Genomic DNA, 14489 nt, shown 5'->3' on the forward strand with positions numbered 1-14489 from the left:
TTAAGTTTGATTATTTTTAATTTCATACTATATAATATAGAAATAGTAAATCAAGGATTAAATGATCAGTTTATCATTTGCGTCGAAACAATAATATTTTCCAAAATTGTACTACTAAAGATGAATGATTTAAAAAAAAACGTTGTCATAATGGACCATATAAGATATATACCACATAAGAGCATGTAGTCTATGACTTTCTTTATTGTAAGTATTACGTGACCTAAAATCTTTGTCTGGTGGCAAGTTACAAAAATATATCGTTTTGCATGTACCAAAATTGATTATGTATTGTTGCGCGTAAATGGTTATGTTATAAAATTTTCTAATAATTTTTGTCCCATGTTTTTGTATCACATGATTTATAAACATTCAATCCATAAAGTTTCTATATGTTTACAGCGAGAATATAACTCTAAAGACGAATACCACAACATTACAAAACAGGTAATACTTCTCAGAAATATCCCGTAGAAAGGTCAAACACCTATTTACTACGTGAAGAATGTGAATTCTAATAAATAGGATATATTTTTGATCTCTTATATAGTTTTAAACAAACCTATTTGTTTAGTGTCTGAATATGGCATAAAGTAATATTTTTTGAATTTCTTTGTAAATAGCTATAGTTAATCTGAATACTGTTTACCACGCATTTTCCTTTTAAACGTAAACAAATTTTAAAACCGTATAATAAACGATGAAGAATATTGGAATAGTTAAATGACAATAATAGTACATTTTTTAATTTATAATTCTACCATGAAAAACTAATAATGCCATCAAGATTTAGCTCCCATTACATTGTTGTATTACTACAAGGCTAAAGGGTTTTCGTAGATTGTAAATCTTTGCTGAAATAACTGAATTAGCCAATAGTGATGTATTCTGTTTAGAGTAACAGACCTTAAGGTATATCTCACCAGACGAATTTTTTATATATAAAATTATATTTAACTTTCCGCTTAGGCCAGCGTCGAAGTTCTGCCTGGAATCCTGGAATCTCTATTCTACATTCAACTGAAACGATCCAAGAAATTCAAAACCTAACTTGCATCGTTTCGACATAATCTACATTAAAAAATCAAATGTAACCTAGATGAAAAGTAATAGCCTACTTACACTGAATCATCACTTTCCCGCCATACTCACGTTTTGTGTAAAAACCTATAATTTTATTGCACTTGTTGAATTCAGTAAATGAGGTAGGTAACTGTATATAAAAAGTATGGCAATAACAATATCAGCAGTACTAGTTGAAACGTGAATAATCTGATTAGGTAACAACAAAAATCTGCATCAATATTGAAACTTGAAGATAATATTACACTAGGCAACATTAAACATACTTCCACCATTAAATCAAGCCAGTTTTCTGCCAATATAAAATATTATAGATTTTATTGCTCACAAAACACAATCTACATCTCAGGTTTCTCAAAATTTATATTTAAATCCATCCCTCTATACATTTACCCTTTATCTTTAAATACTTATTACAATAATGTAATTAGCACATTATTCAGCTATATTAGTTATTTTTAAAGTAAACGTGTATTGAAAATAACGGTTATTCGAATATATGAAAATTTTATTCATGGTTATTATATAATATGGACGGACGGTAAAAGATGTTTTATAAATCTCAAGCATTTAAAGACAATTTATTAAAACTAATTTCAGATTCTGGGGTTTAATTATGAAACGTTTAAATATTATGTCAGTGTAAAACTTATACTAGAAATACATTGCCCATTCATTGTTTAAGTTCTAGCACATAATTGAGACTTTTGTAATTCTTTCATTATTTAGAACAGGGTTTATAATAATTTGTCTTTGTATATCTCCCTAGGTGGGTGATACTATTAACGTTGACAAGAACAATATCACACAAAACATATTATCATTACAAGAGAATATGAAATTTGGCTTGCTACACGCCAAATTCGGAATTATTGAATGAATTATCAAGTTTATAACTCATATCCTATCATTTTTTAAATCTGGCGTCTCATTGCAACGTTTTAAAAAAAGCCTTTAGTTTTTTATTCTTGATTGAACCAAATTTTTATCTGTTCAATAGTTCTTTTTGTACCATTCGAGAAACGTCCAAGGAAATGTATAAATTTAACACTTGTTCGAATATTTACCACGTTCTCTGATGGATGAATTGTAAGCTTATCAATTCATTTTACAATTCTTATATGAAAATAAGAATTTAATTTTAACACGATAAAAATGAGCAATACTAAAACTGAGTAAGAACACCTACCAAAACTGAACCTAAAGCTGACTCACTGACTCACCTTGAGTCGCTGATAATAACTGCTCAGTGACGTTGAACTGCACATTTTTGACCGATGCCACAAGCTTTTCAATGTGTACCTCTAATTAAACACCCTCATAAGAAAGCAGACAGATCCAGTACTTATCACAGTTAAATTCTATTAAAGGAATTGCAATCTGTCAAAAACTGGATTCATTGAAAGGAAGTTACGTTCAATTGTGAAAATCGTGTAGAAAGATATCATTCCTCAGAGAACAGTATGCAGCGAAGCTGTTTCTTCTCTGGGAGAGTACTTAAAAATCTATGAAGAAACTTGGAGTATGAAGAGAGTAAAAGCAAATTATATCGAATAAAAATTTTTAATGGCAGGAGAGATTTTAACTTAGCTTTGCAGCACTAGAGAACTATCCGTTTTGAGCTATAAGATCTGACAACAGCTGCTACGACATTTTCTGTTGTATATTGATCGATTAGGTGTAAAATCACAAAAATATAGGAGACGATAGAAAAGATGTGACTTTGTCAGTCTGACAATTGAATTCTAAGACATTTAGTGATAATATAAAATATTCTCTTATCCAGTAACTGGAACGCTTTATATTGACAATGTTTCTTCTTCAAATTGTTCTGTAGAAATATCCCAAAGCATTATTTTTTTGCCTAGCAACTGTAACCGACACTGGTCAGAATGTCCTTCGTCAACTAGCAAGTTATGTAGAGTGACCGTTGTAGTGGATATACCCTTTCAATATGACTATCATGAGCTATAGATTGTATATAGCTTTATTAGATCGATTATAAGAGCTTTAATAAACTTATCGTTGAGTGAACAAAAACATTATTTTGTGTGATTTTTAGTCAAATATTTTACGGATGCACCAAAACTTATCTTAACATTTACAAAAAAACTTCATGATAATTATACAACGAAATACTCCAAGTGAGATAAAAACTTTGTTCTTACTCTCTCAGAATCTTCTTTTGTCACCGCTTGTCGACGAACGAAGAATATTGGGAGCTTGGGCACAGAAGAACGTTAAAAGCAAGAGAAACCGACCTGATTAAGAACACCATTAGAAATGTTCTGACTCCGAAGACCAAGCATCAAGCTTTTGATTTAGCTTAACCTATTCATAAGAATTATATTTACTGATACCTTCACCAATGCATTCTGCGAGATCTAAGTGAGGTTAAAATTAAATTGCTTATACATGCGGACACAATTTTAGAAGTACTGATGTTTTCTTGTCACATAAAAACGGAGGGAAAGTGTGAAAAGTAGTTATAGAGCCGTCGGATTAAGTAAGTATATGTACATGAAGCTAGATATGGGTTGATAGCTAGAAGGCTTGATTGCTTCTGCCTCATTTCTCACAAAATCTGCCGTTAAATGTATAGTTGACATAAAAAAAGGAAAAGTAGAAACACATCAACAAAAAAAGGCATATGGAAAATATTTAAAAATATAATGCTATAAATATAATGCCCTACAGTGAAATTGTTGATTGTGTAGTCTGTAGATGAAATTTGAAGTTCAAACACCTTCACGTGGTAACTTATGGGTCGATTGCTTTTAGCAAGACAAGTGAATGGCTTCAGTGTAAAAAAAAATAAAATATAGGTTAATTTTTACATTTTTTTACTTGGCAACGCGCCAAGATTTATATTGATTTAATTTGGTTAGAGTATATAGGCCATGAAATATAAAAAACTGCAAACAAATTTTATTCTTTAAATTATTATTATCACAACAGACAACTTGTCTGCATTAAAAATGTCTAGAACAAAATATTTTCATAGTCTCATTCTCATAACCAGCATTGCTTTATGGTCTAATTAGTCATAACTGTAGGTTATCATCAATAAAATTTTATATTGCGGTTAGTACATTTATGTGGGATTATAAAACAAACTTCTTTATTAAAAAATGAAAAATCTTTCAGATATTGTAATTTTACAACATTCATCTTGTTTGCCAATAATTTTAAGTATCCCTGAAAGAATAGCATACAACCAAACTATGAGGTAATTCTTGCTGGTTTCTTCATACCTTTGAACTTACAAATGCTCCTTAGCATAGGATTGTTTTTTCCCTAAACGTTAGGTGGGCTCCAACACTGACCTGTTTCACTTCTGAGGCTATAGCAGAGAAACCCTTCCTATATTTCAAGATGAGTAAACTTGTCTCGCCTTCATGATAAGTACCACATAAGTTAGATAGAAGTCAACTCGATCTATCACTCTAATCTATTATGAATATTCACACAGTAATAAAAAATTGGAAAAAGTACTTCTCACTCAACACGAACCAGCCATGTGAATGTTAAATTATGGAACAACTTGTCTTTAAAATAAAATAAAAATATATTATGTAGTTATTTATTGTAATTTAGTTAAAAAATATCTTATTATCCTAGCAAGTCTGCACCTAAATCACAGCCAAAAAAAGAATATTGGCCTTTAGAAATGCATAGTGCATACACTTTTGCAATCGTCATAGAGTTTTTTCACGATAAAAATGCATTCCTGATTTACAAATTTATTATTGAATGTTTTTGTTGTTTCATAACTACAATTTAGTATAAATGTTTTGACATTAATTTTAATAACCGAGAATTATATATATATATATATATATATATATATATATATATATATATATATATATATGTGTATGTATGTTGAATAATGATCATTGGTTAAAGCATAAACAGTTAAAGCATAAAATTCTTTGTTTATGGATTGCTGATGAATCGTAATAATATAAATTTTAAAATATTTGTATTATTACTTTTTGACTGAGTGTAATGAGACATTTAACAAGCTGTATATTTATATATTTTATTAAAAAGTAAGGGGAGATGAGTCTAACACGTGTTTAATCGCTTCTCATTAGTGGCTTCAAAATTTTAAACAATTAAAATTTATATTTTATTTAATTAACAATGTTGAACTATATTCCATAGTATTCGAAACCTACATATAGTTTTCACAATCACTTCAAGTATTAAAATTTTAGTTTAGTATTAATTTATACAAGTGTATTTTTTTCTTATTTTTTAAACAATTTAGTGTATTTTTATTTAATTTTAGAAAGTTAAAAGGAGGTAAAAAATAATACGAATTTATTTGTTTTATGAAAATAATAACAAAACTAAAAGGTACCAGGGATACTGGAATACTTTAATCTAAGTTTCTCAGTTTAAGCTTCTATTGTCGAAAAATTTGCATCACGTTTGAGTTTAGATGTAAATCTAAAGATTAATAAAATATTTTCATGTTAAAAATGTCAGAATTACATACGAGCACCTAATATTAAAATTTCGCTTGTCCGTAAACAATTGATTTTTCTTCTATACACTTTGTATGAATAGATGAATAAATCACGATCTAACCATGTAAACTTAAGGCGTTCTTTGGTATCGATAAAATGTATAAGTTGCCAAATAAAAGAACAAAACATTGATCGGTGTTGGTCAAATTAGTATCATATTTTATACACAAGCAATGATAGTATCTTTTTAGGTTATTCATACACACAATTTTAGTAACTGGTTATGTTGTAAAATTAATAAAAAAACTGCATAATAATTTAAAATTAAAGCAAAATATCGAATAACATCTGTGGTTTATATGAAAATAATATGACAAAATGGTGATGCAATATCCAAAATAGATTTTCAGTTTTTTCATATATTTTGGCCAGTACAAGTGGGTAATAAAGTTCAATATAAAGTCTGCAGTCTCTTTAATGCTATAGTTCAAACATTATTTCTTACAGAACACAGCCACATCCGGAATAAGGGTATCCGATCCCGTAGTACCCATCATATCCATATGGGTATCCATATCCTGGATATCCTCCACATCCGCATCCACATCCACCAAGTCCAAAGCCTTGACCATATACACTAAATAGGTACGATGGATCGGCATTGGGTTGAGCACTAGGTCCAGAAAGAGCAGGATATTGCTGTGGCCGGGGGGTGGGTCCAGCCGGGTGTGCGGAGGGTCCTGAACGTTGTCCTGCGTAGGGGGAGGGTGCTGCCATAACCGCTGCGCAGGCCACCAGGAGTCCTAAAAAATTGTACAGTGTTACTAACATCGTACAAAGAAATGTAGCTATTGTTTTCGCATTTATCATTGAAAATTATTTATAATCGGAAATCATTAATTTCATTAATAGCCGAATTTTACATTTAAAAAAGTCATGTAAAAAATTTACAACATTAAAATAGGGTAAATAAGCTCATTTAGTATACAAATTCACATGATAATACAATTGGCCAGAGTTCTTGTACCTAATATGGACATGCCTGTAGCAAAATGGCTTTAATGTTTGGTAGAGAATGTGTAAGCTGAGTAGTTATTTCATGTGCCGAGGCAGCGTGTTATAGAACCGTAGATTTGAGGTAATGCCCTTTTTAGAACAGTCAATTCATGTATTGAGAAGACCATGTTTTCCTTGTGACGGGTATTATAATAATGATTATGGTATTTTCTGCAAAATATGGGGTTATTTTTAGGAAATTAAACCTTGAAGTATGTGGATTCTTGGAAGAGAGTGGATATTCAGTTGCTGAAATAAATACACAAAAATCGTCACATAAGACTAAAAATCTCTTTTTCGGGGCCTAAGTACTCATAAAAAATTCAACAGATAATCCCCAGTACCCCATACTATATTTTACCTTGCTGTAAAAATAAGCCAAGTAGTATTGTAAGATATATCCTTTACCAAACACAGGTAATAATTTTCGAAAAGGGAAACTAATTGAAGACAGCATTGAGCATAGAATATCAATATGTATAGGCCAGTTATGTCTCCAAAATAACATAAATAAGATGGGCAGACCCTGATGAGCTGGTACCTTTAACGCTAACACTTGGTAAATCACGGAAATATGAATAGTTATTTCGGTTTTTTATACTAAAGGCCAAAACGAATTTAAGTTATTGGCATTATTTGTAAACGATTGAATTTTCCTATTTATATATTTGTTTTTAATTAGAGCATGATTAAAAAAGAGTATTTTTTTACGTTTATAATTTCTCCAAATGGTGCTATTTCAAACCAGCTTTGGAACTAATAGCACTGAAATACAGAGTAAAACAAATCATGTTTTAAAGTTAGTGAAAAGCGCGTACTGAAAGTACGAAATGTTATGTCCAAGTTTAAATCTGACTTATTTCAAAAAGCAAAACCAAACTTGTAAGATTAATGTTGATATGCCTGTAGCAAAATAGCTTTAATTTTTGGTAGAGAATGTGTAAGCTGACTAGTTATTTAATGTGCCGAGGCAGGTTGTTATGGAACCGTAGATTTGGAGAGTAATGCCCTTTTTAGTTTAGTTACGCTATTCCCATGAAAGTGAGTTGAACTTAACAATATGGTGCCATGCATTTAAATTTTATTGTCTGTTTTTATGTAAGATATTTTGTAATTAAATGAAAAAACTAGAAATTTTAAACTCATTATATATGGCTTTAAATGTAAAAAATTTCTTTTTGTGATACAGAAGTTAAAGCCGTCAAAATGTACACATAAATTAGCATTTATGGTTTAAATAATACATTTATTTTTTAGTGTAAGAAAATTGTAGTAATTTAAACCGATTCATTGAATACTACTGTTTGCCACTATTAGATTTTAATTTCTAACCCTTTCGAAACAAAGGCGTTTAATTTAAATTTCTAATTTTTATGTTTTTGATCCAACTTGGATTGTTTTAACCACAATTTTCCAATGAATGCCATTTTAAGAAAACAATATAACGTATGTTTCTTCTTAAATTCTTAATTCCTAAATTTTATTTGAAAAATTTAGATCTAAATCTAAAATTTTAAAATTATGTGAATTTGTTTCTTAAATATTATGAAAAGATGTTTACATAAATTACCTGGTTCAATTTAGGTACTGGTTATGCGTTTTGTTCCTTGTTATATCTTTAACCAGAAAGGGAGTTATAAAAATAACATCCTAATAGATAGAGATACCTAAATATTCTCAATTATTTCGCTATTAAAATAGAGTTTAAAAAATTTAGCCTAGATTTTAAAAGGAGTAAATGTAGACATCTACATACCTAGAAGTGCATACATGTTGTTTGAGGATCTGTTCTCCACTGCATTTCACAGCGAGATACTCCACCTTTTATATGGATGCATGTTGCTCCACGTGGATGACAATCAACGATTACAATCATACTGTGTACATAAAGCATGTGTATTTTAAAACAACTTATATCACACGTTTGCTTTGCTTTATTTGATTATGTTATCTTTCATATTTTTTTTCTGTTTTTTTTTTATATTCGTTTATAAAACTCACATTATTAAACGAATCAAGAATGTTTTATGAGTATTACATCAATAAAAAGGACTATTTGTTATTTAATGGATAATTGAAATAATTGGATGATTCAGCTTATTTGTCGTCATTAGTGTGACGAGAAAAAACAGTTTTAAAGGCGGATATTTGTTTTATTTTCCAATACTGTAAAATCTTAAAAATAGGCAGGAGACACGTAATCTGCAACATCATATTCTATTCCTTTTTTTATTTTCTAATGGCTTTTATTCATAACTTTCAGAATACAATTATATACGACACTTATATATAAGTGGCTTATTAAAAATGTATTAGAAAAGCCTTACAAACTATTTCATCCAGAATTTTGTAGAACTAAGTACTGTAAAGCTGCAGTAATTTATATTGTACACAGGTTTTATTATTTTATATATACCTGATATATGATTTTTTCTCTTTTTGTTTTAGTTGGCTATTCTTACTGAAATCACTCCCTATATATTGTTTAACCTCCATTGGTATATTTGGTTTTATTTAAACACTACGTTACAAGGTATATTTCCTAAAACAATTCCCTTGTGAAACCATTCTTTTTATAAAATCGAGAGAAATTAACTAAATCTAAATGTGTATTGATTCTGTATGTAGGTTTTTGAGTATATGTCAATACTTTGCGTACAATGGAATTTTGTTGTAGTCACATATACATTAACAGAGATTTGTTATGTGTTTAATTAAATATTAAATTTTATATAAATGTAACAGTGGGCATGACTTTTATCTTAACGATTAATTTTATAAAGGTATCCCCAAACGAGCTAAGACTAGGGGAACCGATTATTTATCTAATTGAATACAAAACTTGTAATTTGTATGAAGATGTAAATTGATACACAATTTTGTTTTATAAATAAATAATTATTATTAAGATTTAATATTAAATTATTAAAGGCCAAGATGTATCTTCTATATATAAACCTGCTACTCATTTATGTGACGAAATTATTAAATTACATTATTTAAAACAAATGTTTCAAGAAACTGTATTATTTAATTTTTATCATTGCGTTTCATACACAAATAAAATTCTATTGTAGGTCTAGTGACGGTCATATTTATATTTTGACAAAACTTGACTCTGAGAAAACTTTGAAACCCGTAGCCAAGTCAATAGGCCTATTCAAACTAATGAAAATAGCAAAACTTATATATTTTATGACTTTGAACCTAAGGCTTACTTTGGCCCTCCAAAAAATTGGAATAAGTAAAACTATTTGCTCTGCACAAATCAGTTAAGTGTACCGTTGGAGAAGCAGTAGCCGAAAATAACGGTTCAAAAATGATGCGTAGTATTCACAGCAGATGTGCCTCTCTAAACGGCATAGGTCTTTATCATCAGTGGATACTGGTAAAGTTTTTAATATTTTTGCGCTATGAACATATTGCAGATGACCCGTACACTTGAAATGTCCATGAAGATGGTGTGGGGGGAAGGAAACTGATGATGCAGTCCAATTGTTTGAACGCTCCGTACCAGATAATTTGGAATTGAATAACCGGAATTTATAGGCTATATTAAAAAATGTACGGGGAATTGACTTTCGAAACTAAAAAACTAAAAGATGAACAAACCCCTTATAGGAGAATGAAAACAAATACATTAAAAACATTATATAAAATGTGATTAATATTTTTCCTTGGATATAGTTGAAGACTGAAATATGCATTGTGTATTTTTACAAAGGCATTTCCAAGCAAGGATCTTAGCTCATTTTATTATTTCAATTTTAATAACTCAAATCTACATTTCCCACTGTAGGTAGAGTAATGGGTAATAATTAGACATATTTAAGATGTCCTTCCATAAGAAAATACTTTTAACCCAAAGTTATCGAAAGTATAAGGAATATATATCTTCATTAGTTTTAAATTCAAGTGTTTTAGACCCACAACCAAATTTTATATTTATATAATTAAGTGCAATTACACTATTGTATTACGCAAACCTAAATTATAACTTATAACTATGATTATACCATTATAACTATAATTTAAGTCTTCTTAAAAATTATTTGTACCAAATGTTGAGGGTCCTTAGTAGGGTAGTTAAATGTGTACCAACAAATGGCTTTTAGTTATAATCTTAATATATTTTAAAGCTGTTGTAATTTGTAATAAATTGTATATTAATTGTTACTGTAGAGCAAACAAAAAAATTTTAAAGAATGTTTTTCATTTACGTGGCATTTGAGCTCATCCTTAAATTATTCTTTGGATTGAGGCATATATAACTATGTTTTATTTCAATGTATTGAAATTTCTTCATTTTAAGGCCTTTCCATGTTGATAGTCGAAAAACTCCTGATTGCTAACGTCTCTATAATCCAGGTAGATGCAATGCCAAATATGTAATTTTGATACCTTAAAAGACCGTGGTCTTCACATCCAAAATGAAATGATTATTTTACATATAAACTTTGATACATTAGTGTATGTAGGATTTTATCATCAAAATTAATTCAAAAACCTATTCAAATAGTTTAGCTTCAATAACCAGTTCACTGTATATGTTCTAACGTTCACATATCTTTATATTATAAATAGTTTGGGATTTGTAACAAAATTAAATATATATATATATATTTATTTATTTTTATATTACAAAAAGTTAGGAATTATTATCTGTAACAATATATTATATATATATATATATATATATATATATATATATATATATATATATACATCTCGTACATACATACATACATTAAATTTGTATAAATTGCAATAGCCTTATTTAATTTCAATAAAAATTGAATCACAAAAAGTACTTGGTCAGCCGGGACTCGGGAGATCCGGGTTCGAGTCCCGGTAGAGCAAGTACTTTTGTGATTCAATGTTTATTGAATATATATATATATATATATATATATATATATATATATAAAACTATAATTTACAACTGTATATATATTTATAGGACCTAGGACACACGATGAACAGTGAACCAAAACTAAGCCCAGGACCACCTTACACTGGTTTTTTATTCACGGCCGAGATGATAGGTCAGGGGTAGGCCAACTTGATCAGGCGCGGTTATCCAGTCACCTCTCAATATCAAACCTCAGCCTAACCCTCTCTCTTGGATCGACGATTAAGAAAGTTGGATAGTGTATTCTCAGAGCTTAAGAGGGAGAAACAGTTTCATATTTTCGATGAACTTTAGACAAACTTTTAAACTAATGCAAGTATTTTTCTTAACTATCATCAGGAATCCGTAGAAGATATGCTACGTGTAAGAAATTAAGACAATGCGCTCAACCAGTGGTAGAGAAAATATTGTTTGATTTATATATCACTAAGGGTCCATGATGTAATGCTCTAACATTCATAACTAAAAACCTCAATATTAATAATAGATCATAATTCCGTAAATCTGAAAGCAACAGACTGTGGACTCCTGAATTAAGTAAAATAATAATAATACATCTTTATTGTGTTCAAAATTTAAGAAAAACATTGTATACAATCGTCAATATACGTGTAGTAATGTGAGTATACATAAATCAATTATAGCACACTTTTATACGGTTTCAGCTATGGTGATTACAATAATTTAGAACGTAACACTAAAGGATTGAACCAGTTAATTTAAAATTTAAAATTTTTTAAGAGAGTAGATCCCACGCGACACCAATAGGTTCCTTAACGGAGCTTTGAAATTTGTTAGGATCATTTAAATTGTTTATCTCATCCAATTTTTATCTCTAATGTTTATATCTATCAATTTAACGCTAACCTTGAATGGTAAAAGTTCAAATGTGGTAGTTCTGTGCTGTTCATTACGGAAGTTGTCTTGGCCCCTAGTCTCAATTGGTAAACGTCCCTGCCTTGGACTAACCCATACTTGAATCCGCAGTACAGAGAAACCTCAAGGATATAAAGACAGGACAAAGTCAGCCTGAAGGAGTCTGTTTTTACATAAATCGATGATTTTTAATTTAGAAATTATTCTGACCGCTTCCTTTTGAATTCTAATAACTCTTTTATATTAGTATTTAGAACAGCCCCACCAGTCTTAGCCCATATGTTATATGATGATATACTCGTACAAGACCAAAATATGCCGTTATTAGTACATCCAAGGAGCAAAGCTTCGTACAGAGATTTCGTAAAGTGTAAATCCCCGAAGAGACCTCCGAACAATATTTTCGTGTAATTTTTAGATCAATTAAAAGTTGCTTGATAAAATGGTTGGTATAATAGAAATCCGGCTAATGTTAAAACTATTTTATGTACAGTGTTTAATTTATTTTATACATTAATTATTTGCTACATTTTGGAAATGCCTGATTTTATATAACATTCTAAGTACACAAATACCAAAAAGAGCAAACGAAAATTCCTTTTTCTTTTACCGCATCTGTCAAATAAGTTACCATGTAGGTAAAACTAGTTTTTAGATGATTCAATTCATTATTTACAATTTTTCAAAAGATTTAGAATTTCAAACGTTCTATAATAATTCAAAATTATATAAATAGGGAGAGAATCGATTTGATAAATCTGCTTTCAACACCAAAGGCTTATACTTTGAATCTACTGTCAGAAGAATTAAGCCAATTATTCTTTCCAAAACGTCGTAGTTGTTTATTCATGATATTTATATCTATCAATTTCCTTGATGAAAAATTATATTTAAATTTCAAAATCTATTTCACTGATATCTGAAACAAACATACGCTACCTCCGAAGTAGTTTATATACGGATTATAGTAACCAGTACAGTAGATGAAAATCTACCAACTGATAATAGAAGATCCTGAGAGATAACTTAAGAAAACAAATAGTCACCTACACGAGGCTACAGATAAGAGTGATAGCGTAAACAGAAACCCTCTTAAGCATTCGTTCTAACCAGATGCATGAAGTAACATAACCATACAAAACAAGTGCATTAATTTGATACTTGATTAATCAATTGAATTATGTCATGGATGTAACATAAGTTTGATCTTGTATGTTTTATACTATTTCTATTGGAGTTATGACTAAAACCTTATGTGTTTAGACCCTTCACTTACTTGCCTACAGGTGTGCATTAAGTACCATAGGTTATTCTGGTATTATACAAAATCTTAACATCAATTTATATTAAAATAATGCATCAAAATAACGAATAGTCCAAAATGGTTGATTAGAAAACCCTTGACCCTGGATTCAAAACCCCTAATCAGATACTTGGGCTTGTTCTGAAATTCCAGTATAAGGATTAACAGATATTTTCTTGAAAAATCCCTGCATCTTACCTACAACAACTTAATCCTAATGGTAGTAAATAAAACTTTCCTGCTCTAGTTATTGCTCAAAACCCTTATAATTGCGGCTATTTTTCAACCTTTAGAATCTTAATTCGAATACTTATATATATATATATGAAGCTTGTATTTTAGTTCCAGCGTGGAATATTTAGTGATTTTCTGTTAGAGTTCATTTTGAGAATTTACATATCTGCTTTCAGTTCTTTAGTGCAAAAGCATTTTTATTGTAAATCAAGTAGTTTATTTCAAGATAATTCTCTCCTATTGGAATCCATAAGATACAAAATTGCGCAAAACGCGACAAAGAGGATTACAACAAAAAGATTTTCCTCAGACAAATGCATCTTACGTTTCAGACAAAAATAAATTGTTTATCTTTGGGATAGTACTTGATTTTTAAATGCAGAATGTGTGTGTCCAAAAATACAGGAGTAGGCTCATGTCAAGATTTGGTTTTTCGAATTCCTATGGATTTTCTCACACAATAGGGAACTCTTTCCATTATGTTAGCATTATTCATTCATAGTTCATAGAGAATTATCTGGATTTTCTGCAATGCGGTATAAAGGGC

The 14489-nt window shown here is 29.6% G+C and overlaps 2 protein-coding genes across 2 annotated transcripts in view; one reads left to right on the forward strand and one right to left on the reverse strand.

The window, feature by feature from the left end:
- The window catches only part of LOC124366199 (diuretic hormone receptor-like), a 77864-nt gene that overhangs the window by 26482 nt on the left and 36893 nt on the right, over positions 1–14489 (forward strand). The gene's annotated exons all lie outside the window — the stretch shown is intronic.
- On the reverse strand, positions 6019–8494 carry LOC124366200 (keratin-associated protein 19-3-like). Its single transcript, XM_046822566.1, has 2 exons — positions 8374–8494; positions 6019–6364 (listed from the first exon to the last, which is right to left on the reverse strand). The coding sequence occupies exons 1-2, from the start codon at positions 8387–8389 to the stop codon at positions 6063–6065; spliced, it is 318 nt and encodes a 105-aa protein (XP_046678522.1). The 5' UTR covers positions 8390–8494; the 3' UTR covers positions 6019–6062.

Source organism: Homalodisca vitripennis, chromosome 7, assembly GCF_021130785.1.
Source record: "Homalodisca vitripennis isolate AUS2020 chromosome 7, UT_GWSS_2.1, whole genome shotgun sequence".
Classification (NCBI taxonomy): Eukaryota; Metazoa; Arthropoda; class Insecta; order Hemiptera; family Cicadellidae; genus Homalodisca; species Homalodisca vitripennis.